At 41.9% G+C, this 21,442-nt stretch overlaps 1 protein-coding gene across 1 annotated transcript in view; it reads right to left on the reverse strand.

Moving 5' to 3' along the window:
* The window catches only part of LOC117457436 (S-adenosyl-L-methionine-dependent tRNA 4-demethylwyosine synthase TYW1-like), a 112,337-nt gene that overhangs the window by 73,887 nt on the left and 17,008 nt on the right, over positions 1-21,442 (reverse strand). The window contains exon 7 of the mRNA XM_034097526.1: positions 18,209-18,331. Within this exon, the coding sequence (XP_033953417.1) occupies positions 18,209-18,331 (123 nt within the window). The remainder of the gene's footprint in view (positions 1-18,208; positions 18,332-21,442) is intronic.

Consider the following 21,442-nt stretch of genomic DNA (forward strand, 5'->3'; position numbering starts at 1 on the left):
TGGCCCAACCTCTCATTCCCCTGATAGGTGGAGAATTGACCACTAAGCGGAGCACCCCTTTTGTGATGTAGGAAAGAATTCAAATCTGGATCAGTCTGTATCAGATCCGTTACAGCCCCTTTTTTAGAGATTTGGGTATGGAGGAAAAGAGAGAGGGTTGTATTTTCTGACACTTGGTGACTTCCTTGACACACCGGGGACACATAATCATGTATAAAAGACGTACAAGAGTGCATTTTGCATGATAGGTCCCCTTTAAGCTAAGTCAATCGAGTTTTGAGAATCCAATTAGTTTATAACTATGTCAACACTGTGTTTGAAGCATCAAGACACTTTTTCTCTTTGCACATTGAGCTGAGAACATCAAAACCAGCCCAGAAAACTGTGTCGTCACTGGGGTAAATGATCCGATCCACGCTGACTCTACTCCCACTGCATGAAATGGACCACAGTGTGGCAGAAACAGAAACCGAGTGTTAGGGGTGTAACGGTTCACAAACATTTTGGTTCGGTACGTACCTCGGTTTTTAGGTCATCGTTCGGTACATTTTCGGTACAGCAGAAAAAATGATCACAAAACAAAAAATTTTTTTTTTTTTTTTAATTATTATTAAACTGTGAATAATGTATTCACTCAAATAAATACAAAATGTAATAAAATAAACATTAAGGTGCAGCATTTCAATGAACTGAAATAATCTGTATTTGAACTGTCCTAGTACCTAAGCAGCCAGTTTGACATTATGACTTGCTTGTCATTGTATTTTCATGTTTTTTTAAAGAAAAATTAACTTGTCCACATTGCTTGCCGAAAGGGCAGATCTGCTGGCACTAACAATGTCTCCTGCTGTAGAGAACACCCTCTCACTAGGGACAGAGGTAGCAGATACAGCCAGGTAGCGCTTTGCTAACATGGCAACATACGGATATTTGGCATTTGTAATAGCTTTGGCTCGGTCTGAACTTCGTAAAATGTACATGGGAGGTCCAGCAGTAACATAAACATTGTGTTTTATGGCGAGTGATCTGTCTCCATGGCAACGGCATTTGATGACACCCCATAATAGGCTTAGATGTCTTGAGGGCTGCATCATCATCAAACATGTCAAGTTGTGGGCCGTTTGGAGCATACTCACTGGAGTTATGAGAAAACCGTGTTTCATGGTGAGGGATCTGTCACCATGGCAACGACATATGATGACACCCCATAATAGGCTTAGATGACTTGAGGTCTATATCGTTATCAAACATGTGAAGTTCTGGGCTGAGCATGTTCACTGGAGTTATGTGAAAACCGTGTTTCATGGCGAGCACTGTGTTGCCATGGCAACGGCATTTGAAGAAATCTCAAATTAAATCGATCTCTTTTAAGGGCTGGACTGTTAGCACACATGTGAAGTTTGACCAGTTTATGACAATTTTCATAGGAGTTATAGCAATATCGTGTTTAACGGCGAGGGATGTGTTTTCATGGCAACAGCTTTTGAGGAAAACTGTTGGCACATAGACATGTTGAGGTACGGACCATTAACCATCATCTGAAGTCTGGTGTTGTTTCGACAATTCTCCATGGAGTTACGACAACATCGTGTTTTATGGTGAGGGATACGCATCCCTCGCATCGGAAATGGCATATGGTGAGATTTCAGATTTGACATAAGGCGCTTTCACACCGGAGTACTTTTCCCAGTATAGTTCCGAAAATGTGCATTCACACCAAAAAAATCCGGAACTAGAACTTAGTTAATGAGAACCTTTTCACCCCCTTTTCAGGTACATTCGTGGGAGAAAAGGGTTCCCATTTCTGATTGGCTGGGCGGATTGCAAACCACGCCCCGTAAAACTCCCAAAATGTTTTGTGAAGAGACGAGAGAGCGGCAAATAGAAGCGGAGAGGAAAGTGAGTGAAGAGAATAATTAGCGATACAGGGAGAGAAGACGGAGAGGAGAGTGAACAGGCGTGTTAGCGGCAGACAGGGAGAGACAAATAATTTAGTGGGAATGCTGAAAAACGTTCAGTTCGGTCGAGAATTGATGGCTATTACTTTTCTCATAACTTCAGTGAAAATACTCCAAACAGCCCAAAACTTCACAGGTTTGGTAACGATGCAGCCATCAACGCATCTAACCATCATCAAATGCCGTTGCCATGGCAACAGACCACTCCCCATGAAACATGATGTCGCTGTAAGTCCAATCAACACGGTCCAATCGTCCCCCAATCTTCACTTGTATATCACCGGTCCATGCCTCAATAGCTCGCCGCCAAATCTGAGGTCTCACCATATGCCGTTTCCATGGCATCCCTCGCCATAAAAAATTATGTCGCTATAACTCCTATGAAAATGTTCAAAAAGTGCTCAAACTTCACATGTGTGCCAACAGTCCAGCCGTGAAGACATCTACGGGACAGTTTTGAGATTTCTTCAAATGCCATTGCCATGGCAACACAATGCTCACAACTTCAGTTCAAATGCTCCAAACGCCCCAAAACTTCACAGGTTTGGTAACGATGCAGCCATCAACACATCTAAGCGTATTATGGGATGTCATCAAATGCCGTTGGCATGGCGACAGATCATTCCCCATCAAGTTAGTTCAAAAGTTTGCGGTTCAAATATTCTGCTGCATTTCCAAGACTTTTTACTTTCTTTTCTTCTCTTATCACACATTCAAGCCCCCAGTGTTCATGTATCATTTCAATCTAACTTCTTCTTACACATTACATTTCAGCATAGCAGTTTAGCGTCAGATTTTCAGCATAAAGCATTCCCACTAGCAATTTCTTCAGGAATTGCATTCTCTAGTTACACATGGCGCTCTCCAAGAAGAGGAAAGTGGACAGTGAGAACAGAGCTTTTAAGCCTGAGTGGACGGACTCAGAATTTCATGTTCATCCTGCCCACTGGGAGCACAGAACCAGTGTGTCTCATTTGTTCAGAGACCGTGGCGCTCATTAAAAGTGCCAAAATGCCACTATGAGACAAAACACAAAGTGTTTGACCAAACATTCCCTCTCAAGTCAGAACTGAGGTCACACAAAATAAATATCGTTCCAGGGCAGGCTAACCGAGCACCTGCATGTGTATGAGAATGGCCCTGACATCATTTCAGCCCAGATCTAAACTCCTGGCAGGACAAACTCAACCTCAATTCTCGCACTGGCATTGGGATATGAATTGTTTAAATCCTCTGGAGCAGAGAGAAGAGCTGTGGATTATTGTTATTGATTAATGCATCAGTGTTTCTTCGGGTCAAAAACACTAAACTCACAACTTAAAATGAAAGCGTTTATTTTATTTAGTAAAAGAGCACAAGTTCAATGTGAAAAGTGACAGTAGATATAGATTAGTTGCAATTTGGTGCTATATATATATATATATATATATATATTAAAATTAAATTAAAATAAATATTTTATTATTTTTTTAAACACCTTGAATTTCAGGGGGGCGCGGGGCTCCGTTGGTGGGGCGCAGCTCCCCTCCAAGACAATGGTAGGGGAAACACTGACACTAATTCATAAAGCAACTTGGACATTTTGATGGGGAGATTTCTCTAACTGGACCTCGTTGAATTTTAGTTGAATGCCCCTGCCATAGACCATAAACTATTAATTTTCTAAATGACATACATATGGTGTGAGAGGAGTAGTTCTAGATTGCTTAAAAAGTTATTTAGATAACAGACAAAAATATGTACAATTTGCTGATAGTACATCTTGTCAGAGAATATTTTAAGGATATCTCTTTGTGTTTTAAGATTCTCAGTCTTTCTTACATTTCTCCTGCAAGTAATTTCTCAGGAAGACACAGGTCAAAAGGTCCTTTGCCTTTCCTGTGGGGGGAGGGGTATGGGCACATGAGAAGTTGCCATACAAACAGTTTTTGTTCCAGGGTCTGGTATTGATTACCAGAGGCGGGAATATAGGCCACTCCTTTCTTAATGTATAGTTCTGCGCTGGGCCCTTTTGTCTTCAGAGTTCGCGGGGCAGGTCATCTGTAGAGATGTGAATATGCCTTGTGAACCCTCCGGCCGTTTGGTCTCTTAATAAATCCCAGTGTTTGACATTCAGAACTCCTGCTCCTCCCGTGTCTCTCTGAGTCCTAACTTTCCATTGTAACAGAAGTTTCCCTTACAAATTGGCGTCACGAACAGGATTGTGACGGAGCGGATCACATGAGTCACTGACTCCGCCACTGACAGCCGACTCACACAACACACCAAACATTTCGGAGAAAAGACGGAGGCGCATCACTTCCGTGTTTTAAATTTCTGCTATGAACCATGCAATTATTTAATTTACGTGTGTTAATTATGGGGAATTATTATATTAAGAGGTGGTTAACCTGTTTATGTTTGGGTCGGATTTTTATGTTGAAATGTGGTTTGGAGTGTAATTGTTGTCACCTGTTGACGGTAAGCCTGGTGGGAGGGGCTACGGGTTAATAAGGGACGGGGTTGGCCCTGGAAGGGGGAACTCGGGGAATGTTGCAGAGAAGGCAACAGCTGGGACGTGTTCGAGAGATCGTTGCAGAGAAGGCAACAGCTGAACACGTTTACTCTCCGGGAGTGATGGACGGTCTGATTTGGACGTTTCTTTTGTTTTTTTAAGTTGTGCTGGTTCGCTATTTATCTTTTTGCTGCTGAAAATAAAGTTTTGGAGCTTACCCAACCGACTAGGCCAGTGTTTTCGGACGGACAATTAGAACCCCGTCACAAGGATACCAAAAGATCTTCAGAGACTGGTAAGTGTACATTTCTATTTGGAGATTGCCTTACCAGAATCTGTGATTGACGGTATCATAAAATGACCTGTGAAACTGAGCTGCATTTTTTTTTGGTTTCTCTACTCGTTTACATTTGGAGGATTAATAAATAACCTTGGAAATTGGTGTCTAGGGGACGTTGTCCTGACCGATTTGCCCTGTGATTGTTGCTGGGGCATGTGCCTACAGAACAAACACAGCTCATGTAAAAAAACAATGAGAATATTTGGGGCTAATAAATAACCTAGGAAAATCGACTTTTACTGATTTCCTCTGTGTGTGATTCTCGGAATTAAATTACCGGACAATTACACACAGCAAATATTCGGAGAGACCTTAAAAGGGAGCATCAGTAAAGTGGAGTTTCTGCATTAGAAGCAATGTGATAGATTTGTATTGAAACAAATCGCCGAATTCTGGAGGTCTCAGTGGTCAACTGGTTAAATTAACAGCAGGAATCGGCTCAAATCGGCCTGCTGCTGCTGCAGAAAGGGTGTGTGTGAATTCCCCCCCCCCCCTGCAGGGAACAGCAGGCAGAGAAGAAGGAGCACAAAGTGCTACATATTCTTTTCCTCACACTATTTATCGATTTGGAACTAAACAGAACGATTAGGCGTGGTACACGAGAATGTGACATAGCGCTGTGTTTCATAACTGATTAGTTGTTAAATGTGGCTGTTGTTGGAAGACAGAGTACTGGATTAAATAAAAAGAACAGCAGTTTAAAATAAGCAGCCAGATATATTTTCCTCCATTGCCTCTGTGGGCATGGCTCCAGTAGCAGTCGGGGGTGTGTGTGTAAATACTTCCCCTGTCTGGGTGGCTGCAGCCGTGCAGATGAGAGGAAGAAAGTCACAGCCCTTTTTGTCTAAGCTTTAACTCACACCACCGCCATCTCAATTAAAAACGGGATGGTCTAAAAGCAATCGTTGTCTGTGACCATTTTCTGCATTGCTGGAAATTCTGGGACAGCACGAGGTGCGTGCATCACCTGACGCGCCACAGCTCTCTACTCTGCTGGAGGAGCATTTCCTGCGTTGCTTGAAAGCGTTCCCTACGTTGCTGGACCTGCTGGTGGCGGTCCGGGGTGCATAAATAACAATTATAGGCTAATTGATCACAGGTGGGCAGTGGCAAGCAAGCGTAGAAACAAAACTGTGTTTCACCGTTGGGGTGAACTCAATGGCGGATGTATAGGCTGGTCGTGGACTACAGTTAACTGGGCTGTTCTTGGAGAAGAAAGGGTAGCAAAACAAGTCAATGTTCTCCTGGTCGGGGGTTCATAGCGCCACTAGAACAGAGTAGTGGTTGTCGCAAGAGGATAAGCTAGTTATCGCTTTTGGACGGTTTTCAGGCACGATCTTAGCACTTGTACAAAGGTGGATGCGCGAGTCAAGGTGCTCCATTCCTATAATTCCCTACCCCCTCTGAGACTCTCCCTAATTCGGACTAAATTGAGCGGAATGAAGTTTTCTGTCACGCTGGTACTTGTTGCGAGTTCATGTTTGTTTGTATAATTGTTTCGTGTGTGTTTGTCTACCCGCCGTCTTGTGCATGCTTTGTAACAACTAATAATGAATCAGTCCACAGCCAGGGTAAAATTAACTAAACTTTAGTTATCTCACCTAAAGTAAATGACTTGAGAAAAACACAAATAATGTCAAGATGTAAAGCTCAAATATGGCAATGCTGTATTATTTGTTTCATTTATTCTTAAATCTATGTATTGTATGGTGTATTCAGAGTAAATCGCCAGAACACCGACACCTCCTCATCACTCCACCGCTCCCATGTATTTTTTTGTGTTGCCATAAGTTATTCTCTCTCCGTTTGGTACGTGGGGCTAATGCTAATAATGCTAATGCCAGCAATTACAATGGCGGCTTCAAAAAACGTTTCAGAGTTTTACGGGGCATGGTTTGCAATTCGCCCAGCCAATCGAAATTGGTACTTTTTTCTCCCCAGGATAGTCCCACCTCTCTAGCAGGCACTAAAAATGGGGGTAAAAGTTCTCTGATCTAAGTTCTCTGTTTGGTGTCAACGCAAAATTCCAGGCACTAACGGAACTAAATGGGAAAAGTACGGGTAAAAGTACTCCGGTGTGAAAGCGCCTTATATGAAGCGGAATGTGAATACGTTTATGTACCCTGGGCCTCCATTGGTAAATATTGTGATGTCTGTTCTTTATTCACAGGTCCCATTATTATTATTATTGTTATTATTATGCGCGGCTTTCCAGCTTCACCTTCTTCCCAGTAGGACTCAGATGAGGGTGTTGCACTTTTCCTTGTACATGTGATGTTTTGGTGTTGTTGTTTTTTTGTTTTGTTTATTTCCATTAACTGTCAAGTGGGAAATAAGTATTGTTTGTGTTTCTCTTGGTATGCTACGATACTGTTATGCTTGGCTGTGAAAAATATATATGAAGGACAGACCATCTATTTTTTTTTTTTAGAAAGGGGCAGGTAATATAAGATAATTGTCTTCTCCCTGCTCCTTTTTGGTCAATGGTGTGTTTATGTTAACAATTATTATACCTTAAGTTTTGCATACCATGAACGGAACAAATAAAAATGAAATATATCTCAGATATTAACCTACGCGAGCGATTAGAACAGGGTCTTCGCCGACCTCTGGTCTCAGACCCTAAAAAATGAAATAAAGCTTACTGGCCCTTGGCAGAAAACAAGCAGAAGAACAGCCTGTGACTGATGCTGTGGCATCCATCGCAGCATGCCTGGCAATCTATCGTTACATTGATGTGGGGAAACTGTATCATCATCAAGTTCAGCAGTGATCCAGTCCTAGCTACAAGCACCACTGAGATCACTTCAGACTAATCCATCTGGGCTACCTTTAGCTCTACAGTCTTATGCTCTTTATGGACTTTAATGGGGCAAACTAGCATTACGGCTAAGAAAAACCACAAAACTGCTTATACAAGTGAGGGTCTTGTTTGTTAGAAAAAAACAGTTACCGGTACTGAGATTTTATTATAGTAGATACAAATCAACTAAGGACAGATGGTTTTTTTCGGATGATTTGGATCAGATTTAGATTTGAGCTAAATGGGTTTGAGAGCATGAAATGCCACTCCTAATGAAAGACTTTAGTGAGAAAAAAATCAATATATCCCTGGAACAGCCCAGTTCAAAAACAGACTGAACATATATAGAAACAAATCATTCGTCTATTTAATAATATACTGATAATTCAACATTTTCTTGCTTACTCAGACACTTTAGATCCAGAAAAAGAGGATCAAGAACGACCAATAGACTCACGGACCAGAGCCTCAAGATATGATTCAGGTTAGATAATGTGAATACAAATCTGATGGTTGCTACATGCTCATGTGTTGTGCAGTCCATGAGTAGCAAATAAGGAAATATGATTAAACATCGCCATGACCAATAATTAACCGAGCAAAGGTGTAGGGAAATAGAATAAAAAAAAAAAATTGTAAATCACCTGGCAATTCACTGTTACCAACATTTACTAACCCTGATTCAAAGTGCTAGACTCTTGACAGTTAGATGACAGTGGGGGGTCATGGGGTTCATTCAGATGTGTAATGCTTTTAATTGAACTATTCATATCTTAAAATGCACTGTAACATTCATGTATTTTTTCTTTTAATGTTTATTTTATTATCTTTGCTTTTTAAATGCCATTTTCTTAATGTCTTTCATTTTTGTTAAGCACTTTGAATTGCCTTGTGTTGAAAGGTTCTTCATAAATAAACGTGCCTTGCCTAAGCTGCCTGCAAATGGAAGTCTCTGCCATCCCCTAGTGGTCAAACTCAGGCAAAGTGAGCTCTCATCTGAAGTTCTACATGTCTGATCTCCAGCTCCGGTACTGCTCCCTGCCAGGCGGGGTTAAAGCCATCTTCAACTTGGACTAACAATCAATCCGACACTCAAATACAAATATTTTTGAAAGTATAGTCCTAAAAACCAAACGGTGTAAAATAATACTGCCAATACTATTTGTTTTAGTGGATGTCTCCTGGTCTGTACTCGGAATGTATATCAAAGTAACCAAATCCTTTTAGAGTTATAATAATGTTCCCATGCAGCCCTTAAAGGTAGTAGTAGAATTAGAGGAAAAGGTATATTTTATTTTAACCCACTCGTTTTGGCATATGGCATTGGAATTAAACATGTAAGTTCTTCAACATAATCCTTTTTAATTAGACCATTATGTAATCATTATTTAATCATTTACAAAGTATTATTACTACTCATTCCTCATTCCTTCACTAGATTCCTAACTGATAGTGCTGTAGTTAAATGTAAGGAATTGATGCCATGTGTATACAATTCAATACCATGTCCTATTGTCACAGAGGACCACTTTGCTAACTTGAGTCCCCCCTGATTTGATGATCTTGTTGATAGGGCTGCAGGCTCACTTCACATTACGCTTGACTTTGTTGCTAGCTTTATGCTATAACCACTAAACCTGTGAAATTGAAAGGAAATGCCACTCCGACAAGCTGGAAGCATCTCGTCAAGCCTGCCGAGATCATCTTAATATATATAGGAAATCTCTTTAATTGCGGACCAGCCAAATACTCATCGTGATTAGAAGTGAATACGAACAGCCACAGGTTTCTTCTCAGTGCTCTAGCTAGCCGGACAGGGAGCCACAGCTTCTCATCCTATTTCATTCAATAATAGCTTTGTTATGAGATTATACAATTATGGTTATTAGAGAAGAATGTATCACCTCCTTTCTTCAATGAGAACCACATTATTTTAAACCAGGATCCTTTGAAAAAGCAATACAAAAACATATTTAGACTGCTACACTGCCACCGACCTTCAACAACTGAACATCTCTTTTTCTAAGCATTAACCTGTCGAGAAACATCATTTTAAATCAATTCAACCCCAAATAAAAGCCTCTTTATTAAAAATGATCAAGCTGTCTTTTTTTAATCAATTGATGTACTAAAAAGGAGCTTCTTATTAAATCAGGAAATTAACTTTTCCCTGTACTGATTAGAGATCTTATTAGATCCAAGTGCTGCATTAAAAAGCATTACCTATCACATTCTAATCATTTAGACCAGAAGTTTCATTAGCATTGAAGGAAACATGCAAGCTGGGTGAGGCCTTTTCATCTGTGCAATGTTAATATGTTGATATTAAAGTATGCAGGGTACATTTTGATTTATAGAGCCTCAAAGTAGAATGAGAACTAGAGCCTTCAGCTATCAACCTCTTCTCCACCTCTTCTTCTTCAGCTCCCAGTCTGTGTTCGGGAGGCAGACACCTCACCGCATTGAGAAGTAGGCTTGAGACTTTCCCTTTGCATTTGGATCCTTTTGCAACAGAGGGTTGTGTTATCATTGTTGTGGTTTGGATTGTCTTTGTTGTAATTTTAGTATGCTGCTTATTCTGTACATGTATGTTGTATGTCTGTGTGTTCTGGGAGAGTAAACCTTTCTCTACTTCCATTCCACGCACATTACTTAATTTTAGGGTAGTATTTTCCTCTCGCCTGCACGTTTCCATGGACACAGGGTGTTCTCAAGAACTTGTAAAGCCTTCTTAGGTTCATTTGCGGTATTGGGCTATATAAATTAAATGTAATTGATTTATTATACACTATAATCAATAATGAGTACATTTCACTTCAACCTTTATAACCTCTTCACAACATTTTGAAAACCTTACAAAATGTCCGGCTTATTAACTCGGAGATACATTGATTTTAAGAATCTTGAACTAAGCAGGAAATGACATAACTACCATCTTCCATCCAGGGGAATTCTCTTGTTCATACTTAATGCATGACCCAAAGAACGAGATCGCGGATACAAGCGGCCGAGATGGGTTTTCTCTGCAGGGTGGCTGGCGTCTCCCTTAGGGATAAGGTGAGAAGTTCGGTCATCAGGGAGGGACTCGGAGTTGAACCGCTCCTCCTTCACGTCGAAAAGGTGGTTTGGGCACCTAGTTAGGATGCCACCTGGGCGCCTCCCTAGGGAGGCGTTCCAGGCACGTCCAGCTGGGAAGAGACCAAGGGGTAGACCTAGGACCAGGTGGAGGGATTATATCCAGGGCTGCACATAAGTGGTGCGCAGAGAGAGAGAGAGAGAGAAGAGAGAGAGGGAGAGAAGGGAGATATTTGCGAGTTGCATATGAACTCAGGGCCGGCCCGTAGCACTGGCGTTATAGATGTGTGTTCGCCTATGGAGCCAGATCTAGGGAGGCGCTGCTCCCTTCTGGGAGGGAAAAAAACATTTTTGACCGTTGGCGCTCATCCTAATGTTCGGCCTTGATGTAACAACATTCATAATTAAGTAAATGTAACACCCTTTTCATCCCGGTTATACGTTTCATTTGCCCTGTACGATGGGCTCTGCAAGTGATGAAAATGGGGGATGTTCGCTTATCTGGCGCCCGCAGCTCACAGCCAAAGTGCGAGTGAGCGCGAGAAAGAGAAAGGCGCACCGCCCGGTACCGGCGCTGTTGTTATTAGAATCTGGTGCTAGCTGCTCTAACGGATAGAAGAAGAAGATGTTTCTCCAATGATGTGGAGGAGAGTCCTCTCCAGTCAGACTGAGAGGCTGATAACTTCAGCTCAGTGAGGTAAAGGACTCTGAGTGTTTAGATAGTTCACTTTAGTCTAAGTTCAAACGGTTTGGTCACAATTTATGTAAACACATATTTCCAAGGCACTCCTTTATAATTATTGGGATAAACAGGTTTGAAATCATTCCAATGTGTACTATAGGACAGTAACCAAAAATATCCTTTAAAACTGGAGATAAAAACAAGTATGCATAAATAAATGTTAAGGTAAAATAAGATATGAACAACACAAATAAAATAAGTTACATTCATTTCTTATAGGCTATGGTAGGTTATTGGTTATGTTCACATACTTATTTGATTACATCCACTTGTCTAAGATGACAACAGAGACTTTCGACCAAAACCCAGCTGTTGACTTGTGGATGCTAGCATCTAATCGCAGACTCAACCAGAGAGGAAGTAGGCCTTCATCATCAGCTACCATGTCTGACAGCGAGGAAGACAGTGAGGAGAACAGAGAGGAGGGGAGTGATGACAGCTTGTAGCCTTACTGGTCGTGCTAATGTTGTCTTGTGTTCACCTCTGCGTGTGTGTTCAGTGTTCACCTCTGCGTGTGTGTTCTGTGTTACATTACATTGCATTTAGCTGACGCTTTTATCCAAAGCGACTTACAATAAGTACATTCGACCAGGAAGACACAACCTTGAAGAAAACAGAATCATAAAGTACATCAGGTTTCATAGAGCCAAGTATTTCAAGTGCTACTCAACTGGCTTTCGATAAGCCAGTCCTTTATTAGTATATAAGTGCTTTGTTAATAATTCTATCGCTCGAAGTGGAGTTTTCAGTCTGCGCCGGAAGGTGTGTAAGCTATCTGCTGTCCTGATTTCAATGGGGAGCTCATTCCACCATTTTGGAGCCAGGATAGCAAACCCACATGTTTTTGCTGATGGGAACTTGGGTCCCCCTCGCAGCGAGGGTGCAGCGAGCCGTTTGGCTGATGCAGAGCGTAGAGCACGCACTGTTGTGTACGGTTTAACCATGTCCTGGATGTAGGAAGGGCCAGATCCATTCGCAGCATGGTACGCAAGTACCAGTGTCTTGAAGTGGATTCTAGCAGTTACCGGAAGCCAGTGGAGGGAGCGGAGGAGCGGCGTGGTGTGGGAGAATGTAGGAAGGTTGAAGACCAGACGAGCCGCTGCATTCTGAATGAGCTGCAGAGGTCGGGTGGCACATGCAGGCAGACCAGCCAGGAGGGAGTTGCAGTAGTCTAGGCGTGAGGTGACGAGAGCCTGGACCAGAAGCTGGGTCGCTTTCTGGGTCAGCTGGGGACGTATCCTCCTGATGTTGTAAAGCGTGTATCTGCAGCAACGGGTTGTAGCAGCGATGTTTGCAGTGAAGGACAGGTTGTTATCGGTCACACCCAGATTCCTTGCAGTGTTCACCTCTGTGTGTGTGTTCAGTGTTCACCTCTGTGTGTGTGTTCAGTGTTCACCTCTGTGTGTGTGTTCTGTGTTCACCTCTGCATGTGTGTTCTGTGTTCACCTCTGCATGTGTGTTCAGTGCCGTGTGTCTGGCAAGTAAAGTCAAGAGCCCCTCAAAGGTTACGGTTTATTTCATTTTAAGGATGAGCACCAAGCAACATCTCCAGGTGCTCCTTTGAGAACCAGGGCAAACAAGTTATGTGCACCCCTGATTATATCTCTTCGCTGGCCTGGGAGCACCTTGGGATCTCCCAGTCAGAGCTAGTTGATGTGGCCAGGGAAAAGAAAGTTTGGGGCTCTCTGCTGGAACTACTACCTCCGCGACCCGACCACGGATAAGTGGGAGAAGATGGATGGATGGATAGTAAAGCACTTTGGCTCGACCAAAAATCGTTTTCAAAATGTGCTATATAAATAAAACTTGATTGGATTGGATTTGACACTTAAAGGTGGGGTATGTAATTTTGGAGAAACCGGCTCGAGATCGCTAGCATTTGAAAATACACAGCCGGAAAAAATCTGCCACTTCCTTACAGAGCCCCTCCTCCAACACACACGAACGCGCACATGACCAATGAGGGCACGAGATAAGTGTGTGCACAGATGGAAGGCTGACAGGCAGGTAGGCCATCCAGTTACTTTAGCCGGGCCGGCTCAGATGATTGGTCGTGCTTTTTACAGCGCCACGGCTTCCACTGATGATATTTATTTATGGATTTGTTGTCAAAGCACTTCAGATATTCATTGCTATCGGGATGTTAAGAGCATTCCATGGAATATAACAACAAGTGTATCTCGAGCCGGTTTCTCAAACTTACCTACCCCACCTTTAATTTGCAGCTTGGCTAAATACTTGCCGTCTCTTGGTAATGGCAAATGTTTAATCTACAAACTAATTACATCTCTACTGCCTTCTCTGTGGGACAAAATGATACAAAGACAACAATTGTTACCATGGAAATACAGTAAAATCGTCCTCCTGACATCTAAGCAGGTTGATACAAGTCATCAACGCAAACCATTAGCATTAGCATGCTTAAATGTTAGAGGTCAAGATATCCTCAGTGCCTATACAAGCGACAAGTCAAGTGACTTATTCAGACCGTATTCAACTATATTATATCATAAATCATTCCCAATTATGTTGAGAATAACAGTCCATGGCATTTCTGCTAACAGCATATGTTCCCATCCTCTCCTCTTGGCTGTCTCTCCCTCGCTGAAAAAAAACACAACCACTAAGCGTAATGCAACTGAATGACGTCATCTTCCACCCTTTAGCCATTTTGGAGTTAGTGCTAGCTATTTTCATAACAAAGAAAGGTGGCGAACCCTTCAAAGAACACAATGCATTTTGTCATTTGAGTATATGTGCCATAGATTGAGCCATAAATTGAGCCCTGATTTCCCCAGGAGATTGTCCCCTGCGGCAGTTAAAATTGCAAAGTTTGTAGCGTTTATTTAACCAGGTGAAGCCCCTTGAGATCAATCAAAAGATCTCTTTTTAAAGGGTGACCTGCAGGACATTAGTTACACATGTAACATAAAACAACAGAACAACAATAAGGATGACAACAACATAATGTACAGGTACAGTTTACAAACTCTATTCACAGTGACAGGTACCATGAGCATCAAACAGCATGGCACCCAGCCGAGTTTCAAAGTGATGCAGGGGAACCAAAGTGCTCAGGTTTAAACAGGTTTAAACAGACTGTTCCATGTTAGTGGAGCTGCACATCTAAAAGCTTTCTTCCCTAAGACAGTCCTAGCACTTGGCACATTTAATAAAACAACATCATGAGATCTCAGGCAATACGTACTTTCAATTCGTCGTGAGATCAGAGAGCAGATATAAAAAGGTAGTTTACCCAACATGGCTTTATAAATGAACATGTACCAATGACTGAGCCTCCGTAGAGTTAGTGAAGGCAGACCTGCCTTGGCAGACAGGGTGCAGTGATGAGTAAGTGCTTTACAGTTTGTCACAAATCTCAGAGCGCTGTGATACGCAGCATCTAACTTGATCAGGCAATGGGCAGGTGCATTCATATACATCCGATCACCATAGTCCAGCACAGGTAAAAAGGTCACAGAGACTAGCCTTTTCCTGGCTTCAAAAGAGAAACAGGACTTGTTCCTGTAGAAGAAACCTAGCCTAACCCTCAGCTTTTTAAGCAGATTAGTGACCTGACGTTTAAAAGTAAGACAATCATCAAGCCAGATACCAAGGTATTTGTAACAGGCAACAACTTCAAGTTTTGTTCCTTGCGTAGTTACAATATCAAAAACAGGCTCCGGTGTTTTTTTAGCTTTAGAAAAGAGCATTACCTTGGTTTTATCCACATTTAAAAGAAGCTTTAGTTCAGAGAGCTGAGTCTGAATAGTGTTAAAAACAGCTTGTAATTTAACAACAGCCTCCTGAATGGAGGGACCTGCACAGTACATTACAGTATCATCCACATAAAAATGTAAAGTAGCTTCATCCACATTTTCACCTACGCTGTTAATATATATGGAGAATAAAAGTGGTCCTAAAACAGAACCTTGTGGTACACCATTAGCAATGTTAACCACTCAGAAGACAGTCCAACAAAATGAACACATTGGGACCTTTCAGAGAGGTAGTTCACAAACCACCCCACTGCATGGCTGGATATGCCAATACTGAGTAGCCTCTGCTTTAAGATGCGATGATCAACGGTGTCAAACGCTTTGGAAAGGTCAATAAACAGAGCTGCACAACTCTGCTTATTATCTAAAATACTCGTAATGTCATTTACCACTTTCATTGTGGCAGTGATGGTGCTGTGTTGTTTTCTGAAGCCTGACTGATGTTTAGACAGGATGTCATTTTTACATAAAAACTCCTTTACCTGTTCACTCACTAGGCGTTCGAGCACCTTAGCCAGAACTGACAACTTAGAGATTGGCCTTTAGTTATTTAAAATAGTTGCCTCCCCTCCTTTCAGTAAAGGCAAGACATAAGCAGACTTCCATACTTTTGGAATTGCATTTGTGCTGAGGGAGAGGTTAAAAAGAGAAGTGAGAGGAGGAGCAATACAATCTGCAGCTATCTTTAAAAAGAAAGGTTCTAAGTTTTCCGGGCCAGCCGGTTTCTTAGGATCTAGCTTAGATAAGGCTTCATGAACAACATCAACAGTAAAAGGAGTAAAACTGAAAGGGTTTTCCAGACCACATTGTTCAGAGTCACAGACTGTGGTGTTTACAGAAGCATCGTTAGTGACAGAATCAAATAGAGAACCACAGGACACAAAATGCTCATTAAAGCAATTAGCATAGTAGCCCTGTCCGATATAGAGCCAGATGCTGTGGTAAGGCACGGAGGTAGCTCATTACGGATCTCACCGGTTGATATCGATTTTATTGCTTTCCAAAATTTCCTAGGATTATTTAGGTTTTCTGTGGTAACTGACAAATAGTACTTTGACTTAGCACTTTTGATATGTGAAGTGAAGCTATTCCTTAGCTGCCTAAAACGCAGCCACTCTATCTCTGAGCCTGATTGCCTAGCCTTGAGTGAAAGCGAAGCTTATAGGTAAGCAATCAGAACGCAGATGGGGAAATTAATCTATAGCTATGTGTAATCATAATGAACATCATAATGATATGTTAACCACAAATCTTGTCTAATGCCACTTTTCTTTTAACCACACTGTATATTCTACATTTATATTTAATGTAGGGGCACATTCCTTGCACACTTAATGTAAATAATATCCTACTTTGTGTTGTGTTGTGCTAATTGTGTTAGCTGTAATGTGGCCCTTCACTGTGTCAGGCAATCTACAGATTATTATCCTTCACGGTCAACTTGAACTTGAATTTTAGACCGTTATTTCTATTTTGGGATGTAAATATTTGATGTTTGTCAATTGTATACTCTTTTTATTTTTCAAATGATTACAACGCCTTTGTTTTAACATGCTGCTGTAACGAAAATAAATCCCAATTTTCGAATCAATAAAGTATATCTTATCTTAAATCTTTATCTTAAAGTGCACCTATCATGCTATTTTTAGGCAATAGCATAGGTCTCAGATATATACAAATATATAAAAAACATGTCTATGAAGTGTTTTGCTCAAAATACCAAACAGGTCACCCGTTCTAGCCATGTCTCATATCCCTCTATTTCACTTCCTGTTTCTAAAGTGCTGATTTTGGGTATAAAGCTTTAAAAAAATAAAAGATTGATAACAAATAAAAAAGGAGGGGGCGGAGCTTATGCGGGACCCGGCAGCTACTGTCTAAACTAAATGCTGCCGTGATGAAACGCCATATCATGGATTATCAAGGATTCTCTCTGAAACAGTTTGGAGCTCAAAGGCTTTCTCTCTTGCCGGTTATACCACAAGGTGAGTTCCTTTTTACTTCCTGCTTCTTCACACACATGCTCTCCAGTAAAGGTTAGCTCTGAGTGTTAGCGATGCTAATGTAAACACCGACCATATTACGTCCAAAACAGTCGGGCATTGTTTCCGATAGCAACGTTTCTGATTGGGCCGTGGGTCCACATTTCCGATATTACGTCATATCGGACGCAAATCTGGATCAGCTCCGTTGTTCCCCGTTTTTTGAGATTTGGGTACGGAGGAAAAGAGAGAGGGTTTTATTTTCTGACGCTGCGTGAGTTCCCTGACGCACCGGGGACACATGTTTATGTATAAAAGACATCAACAAGTGCATTTTGCATGATAAGTCCCCTTTAAAGTACACTGATCTGATTCTTAATAGCACATTGAATACCTAGATGTATTTTCCTTCCATTCCCTCTCCCTGTCATAGCTCAGGTCTCCTTACACTTCCTATAAAGAAGACTGATATTTGCCTTTTCCTTCTTTTTTTACTGCCTCTCGAGTCACTCGTTCCTCACAAGTCTGCGAGGTGGGCGTCGAGCTCTTACGCAAGCATTTGCTTCTCGCCTGCCGGGGTCTGGTGTCGATCAACCCATCTGCCACTGCTCCATCCATGACACCACTTCATCTCCTTTCTCAACACGCCAAGATTGGACTGAGGTGGTTGAAGCTTAATGCCACGACGGGGCCCCTCACAGACCGTAACGCGGAATCGCTGAAAATAAACCTGCTACATGACGGGCTCCGTGTTACTCCGTTTTAAAATGATTCAATGATAACCCTTACTGTAATATTGTGAAGCAACGACTGTAAATCCAACTCAGATCTTCAAGTATAATACACATCTCTGAAGCTCATTATGATTATGTTCTTTCGTTCTGTAATGTTTCCTGAATTGTAGTGGTTTTCTGAAGAAAGGTAAAGGTGGAATTAAATAACTCCGGTCAACTGAGCCACAGGAGAATCGATGTATGCTTGCGTTGTGTACTGAAAAATAAGCGTTTCAGTTACTAAATGTGTGCACAGTCTGACCTTTGCTCTCTTGACACTGTTCATGATGTTTCCCAGATCCTCCATGTCGACCACTGAACCTGATGTTTTCTCATCCTGCAGGCCAGACCCCTCCTCATCACTGCTGGACTCCATCAGATCCTCCTGAAACAAGAAGAAGCCCAACATATGTCAATTAAAAGATGTTTTTTTAAAAAACAAAAAAAATACATAGTGGCCAACGTGCTCAAATGGAACAATAAATTATCCTCACATGTGCCAACCAATAACTATATAAAACCGTGTCTATGATGCGGCTTTCACACCAGCGCGTTTCCCTTTCTAGCTCCGAGCGGGAGCTTTTCTGATTCAGCTCCGGTTTCCCTTTTCTGCTCCCGCTCTGTTCACACCGCCCAGAGCCCGACTGGTGCTGCCGCTGCTGCGTCATGACGTCACCGTTTACATCGCTGATTTGCTCCCCAACGGCGTTGCGGCGCTCACAACAACAACAACAAGAACTGCGTCGGGTCGATGATCGTGTTGCTTTTAATCACACGAAGCCAGATTCAATTAAATAACGACTTCTCCAACCTTATACTTTGCTCCAGAGTGCCGTGGTTCATTGTTTATTAATGTGTTTCTGCAGCATTTACCGACCGCTGCAGTGCTGCTCTTCCACGGGAGTTTATTCTCCCGTTAGCTCCCGGTTAGCTCACACTGCAGCGGCCGCTCTAAAGTATTCACTGTCCGACTCACACAAGCAGCTGATGCATATCCCCAGTTCCCCTTAGCCTAAGTGAATGTGTGTCAGTCTGAATTGACACTGTTTGGTATCACAACGCTGTTATGAAAGTTTCTCTGGTATAAAATGGGTGATGTTGGCATAGCAACCGTAGCTAAACTGACTACTTGCTATTGCTATCCTATTGTGGCATAAACCGTTTTCTACAGGCACATTTTACCGGCGTATCTTTATTATGATTCTGCTTGTGATAGTCGGACACGACAACCTGTGCAGCCCATGTATTGATTCCATCCGATAGCTGCAATAATACAAAACAACACGTCTGCCTCTCTCCACAATGATCGATAACAGCGAACGGATGCTCAAAGTAAGGTACAAATAAACAGAATCACACGAAGCCTGGTTAGTGTTGCCTGACTTTATAAAGTGTGTTTATAAGCACACTGCTTGTAGGCAGGCATAACAGTCGACCCATGTTCAGGGGAGGTGGGTTTAGTTTCCTGCACGCCTCGACGTAAGAGAGACGTAAGCGACGCCACCTCTTAGCTCCGAAGCTCTTGCCTCTAGACCGGCAATTTTTTGGAGCTGGAAGTGAACCGGATTCCGGAGCTAAGAGGCGGCGCCGCTGCGGTGTGAACAGGAAAAACCGGCACTTTTCAGGCTCTAGATCCGAGCCGGAACTGAAAAGGCGTTGGTGTGAAAGGGGCATGAGTGAACGAAAGAGGCAACATGGAACGCATCGACATTGCTATGACTCAGTGCAATGATTACTTTTTTTTAGCCAAGACGGAGGTTAACATTGCAAGGGCTCCATCGACGAAAATAATTGTTACATTGCATTTGGGATATTGCAGAAAATAAGATCTGTTGCATATTCATGTTTATGATACTTACGCTCTTTTGGGGCAGAATAGTGTCCACATTAACACCACTTTAGGATTTTTTTTTAGGCGAAATGCAAGGGCCAGAAGTATAAAAGCCAACTTTAAACTATAAAACAACTATAACTATAAACAAACTACACGGTTTGATGACTTCACATCACCAACACTAAGCTAAAAGGCGGCTACTATTTAGCGTGATTTAATAGTTTAATGTACTCACTTGTTAGCAACCACAGTCTTTATGACACAGAGAAGCTTCAGACATTCCCCAGTTAGTCATTCACTGACAATATGTTATGTTGGAGAAAAAAAACTTGAAAATCTCCTAAGCTTGTGTAAACCACAGACCTTATGTCAAGCATCAAAGCAAAAACGTGTTCAAAACAACGTTTACTTTCAAACAACAAAACTGGATGTCTGCACTACTCTATCTACATGAGAAAACTACAGAAGAGGATCAGGGTCAAAAGATTTGTTTACATCTGACCAAAAGTACATTTTTTATTTGGAGCTTTGAGATTAAAGTCAGAAATCTTAAAAGAGAATTCAGAGCTCTGCCTTTAAACTCAGAATTCGAAGATTTTTTTTAGAATTTCAACTTCATTCTCACAATTCTGACTGTCTTCTATGTACTCAAAAAAAGTCACTTTTGGTCAGATGTGTCCTTGGGCAAGACACTTCACCTGAACTTGCTCCTGTGGGTATTGTCCACAGTGACCATTGCATGTATAAAAAAGATGTGTAATGTGTGTATCCGTAAAGCGCTTTGAGCACTGGAAAAGTGCTATAATAAATGCAAGGAATTATTAATTATTAGATGTAAAAAAGTGCACACGTGTGCACAAATCCTCTTCCCTAGAAACCATAGGCATGTTTACCAAGGACTCATCACAATGTGTGTTGTGTCTTCTGCCCACATGTGCGGGATCAGCATGAGCGGTGGAAGATGAATCACGTATGGACCTTGCTGATTCTCTCAGCTCCTCTTGGAGCCGGTTGAATGTCACCTCTGCTGAGTGCAATCAGAGAGGAAGAAGAATCAACTAGAGTTGGCTCTGAGTCGCCGCTACCATGACAACTGGTCAAATGTGTGTACTATGATGTGTATGAAAGTTCTCTGCATTTGTGTGCATGTTATATAGGTCTGTGTTTGGAAATAGTCAATGGGCTGCAGTCATATTGCGCTTTAATCCTGGACGCGTTGCAATTGTTGCACATTCCCTCACACACTCCCTCACACACTCCCTCACACACTCCCTCACACACCAGTGCTGCTACTAGAAGGAGTGTTTTTGACATGAGCACAGGAGGCGGTGGGGATCAAACCGCCAACCTTGCTATCAGTGGATTACCTTTTTATTTCTTGTGGACCATATTTCCAATCCAGACTACCAATTTGACACTAGTGCATAAAAAACTAAAATAAATGTTCTTCTAACAACATATTAATCCAATGATTGGTGGAACGAGTAAGAGCCATTTCTATATGTTGACAGGATGTACAGCATTGATAGTGATAACGCAACCTTTGTGCTTTCTCTTGAAAATGCACAACATCCGTGCTACTAACCCAATAAACTCAGTCCTTGCAAGATGAGGTGTTAGTCCAGATATAATATCTGAAGTGCCCTTGTGATGTTGAACAAC

Source organism: Pseudochaenichthys georgianus, chromosome 13 (assembly GCF_902827115.2).
Source record: "Pseudochaenichthys georgianus chromosome 13, fPseGeo1.2, whole genome shotgun sequence".
Classification (NCBI taxonomy): Eukaryota; Metazoa; Chordata; class Actinopteri; order Perciformes; family Channichthyidae; genus Pseudochaenichthys; species Pseudochaenichthys georgianus.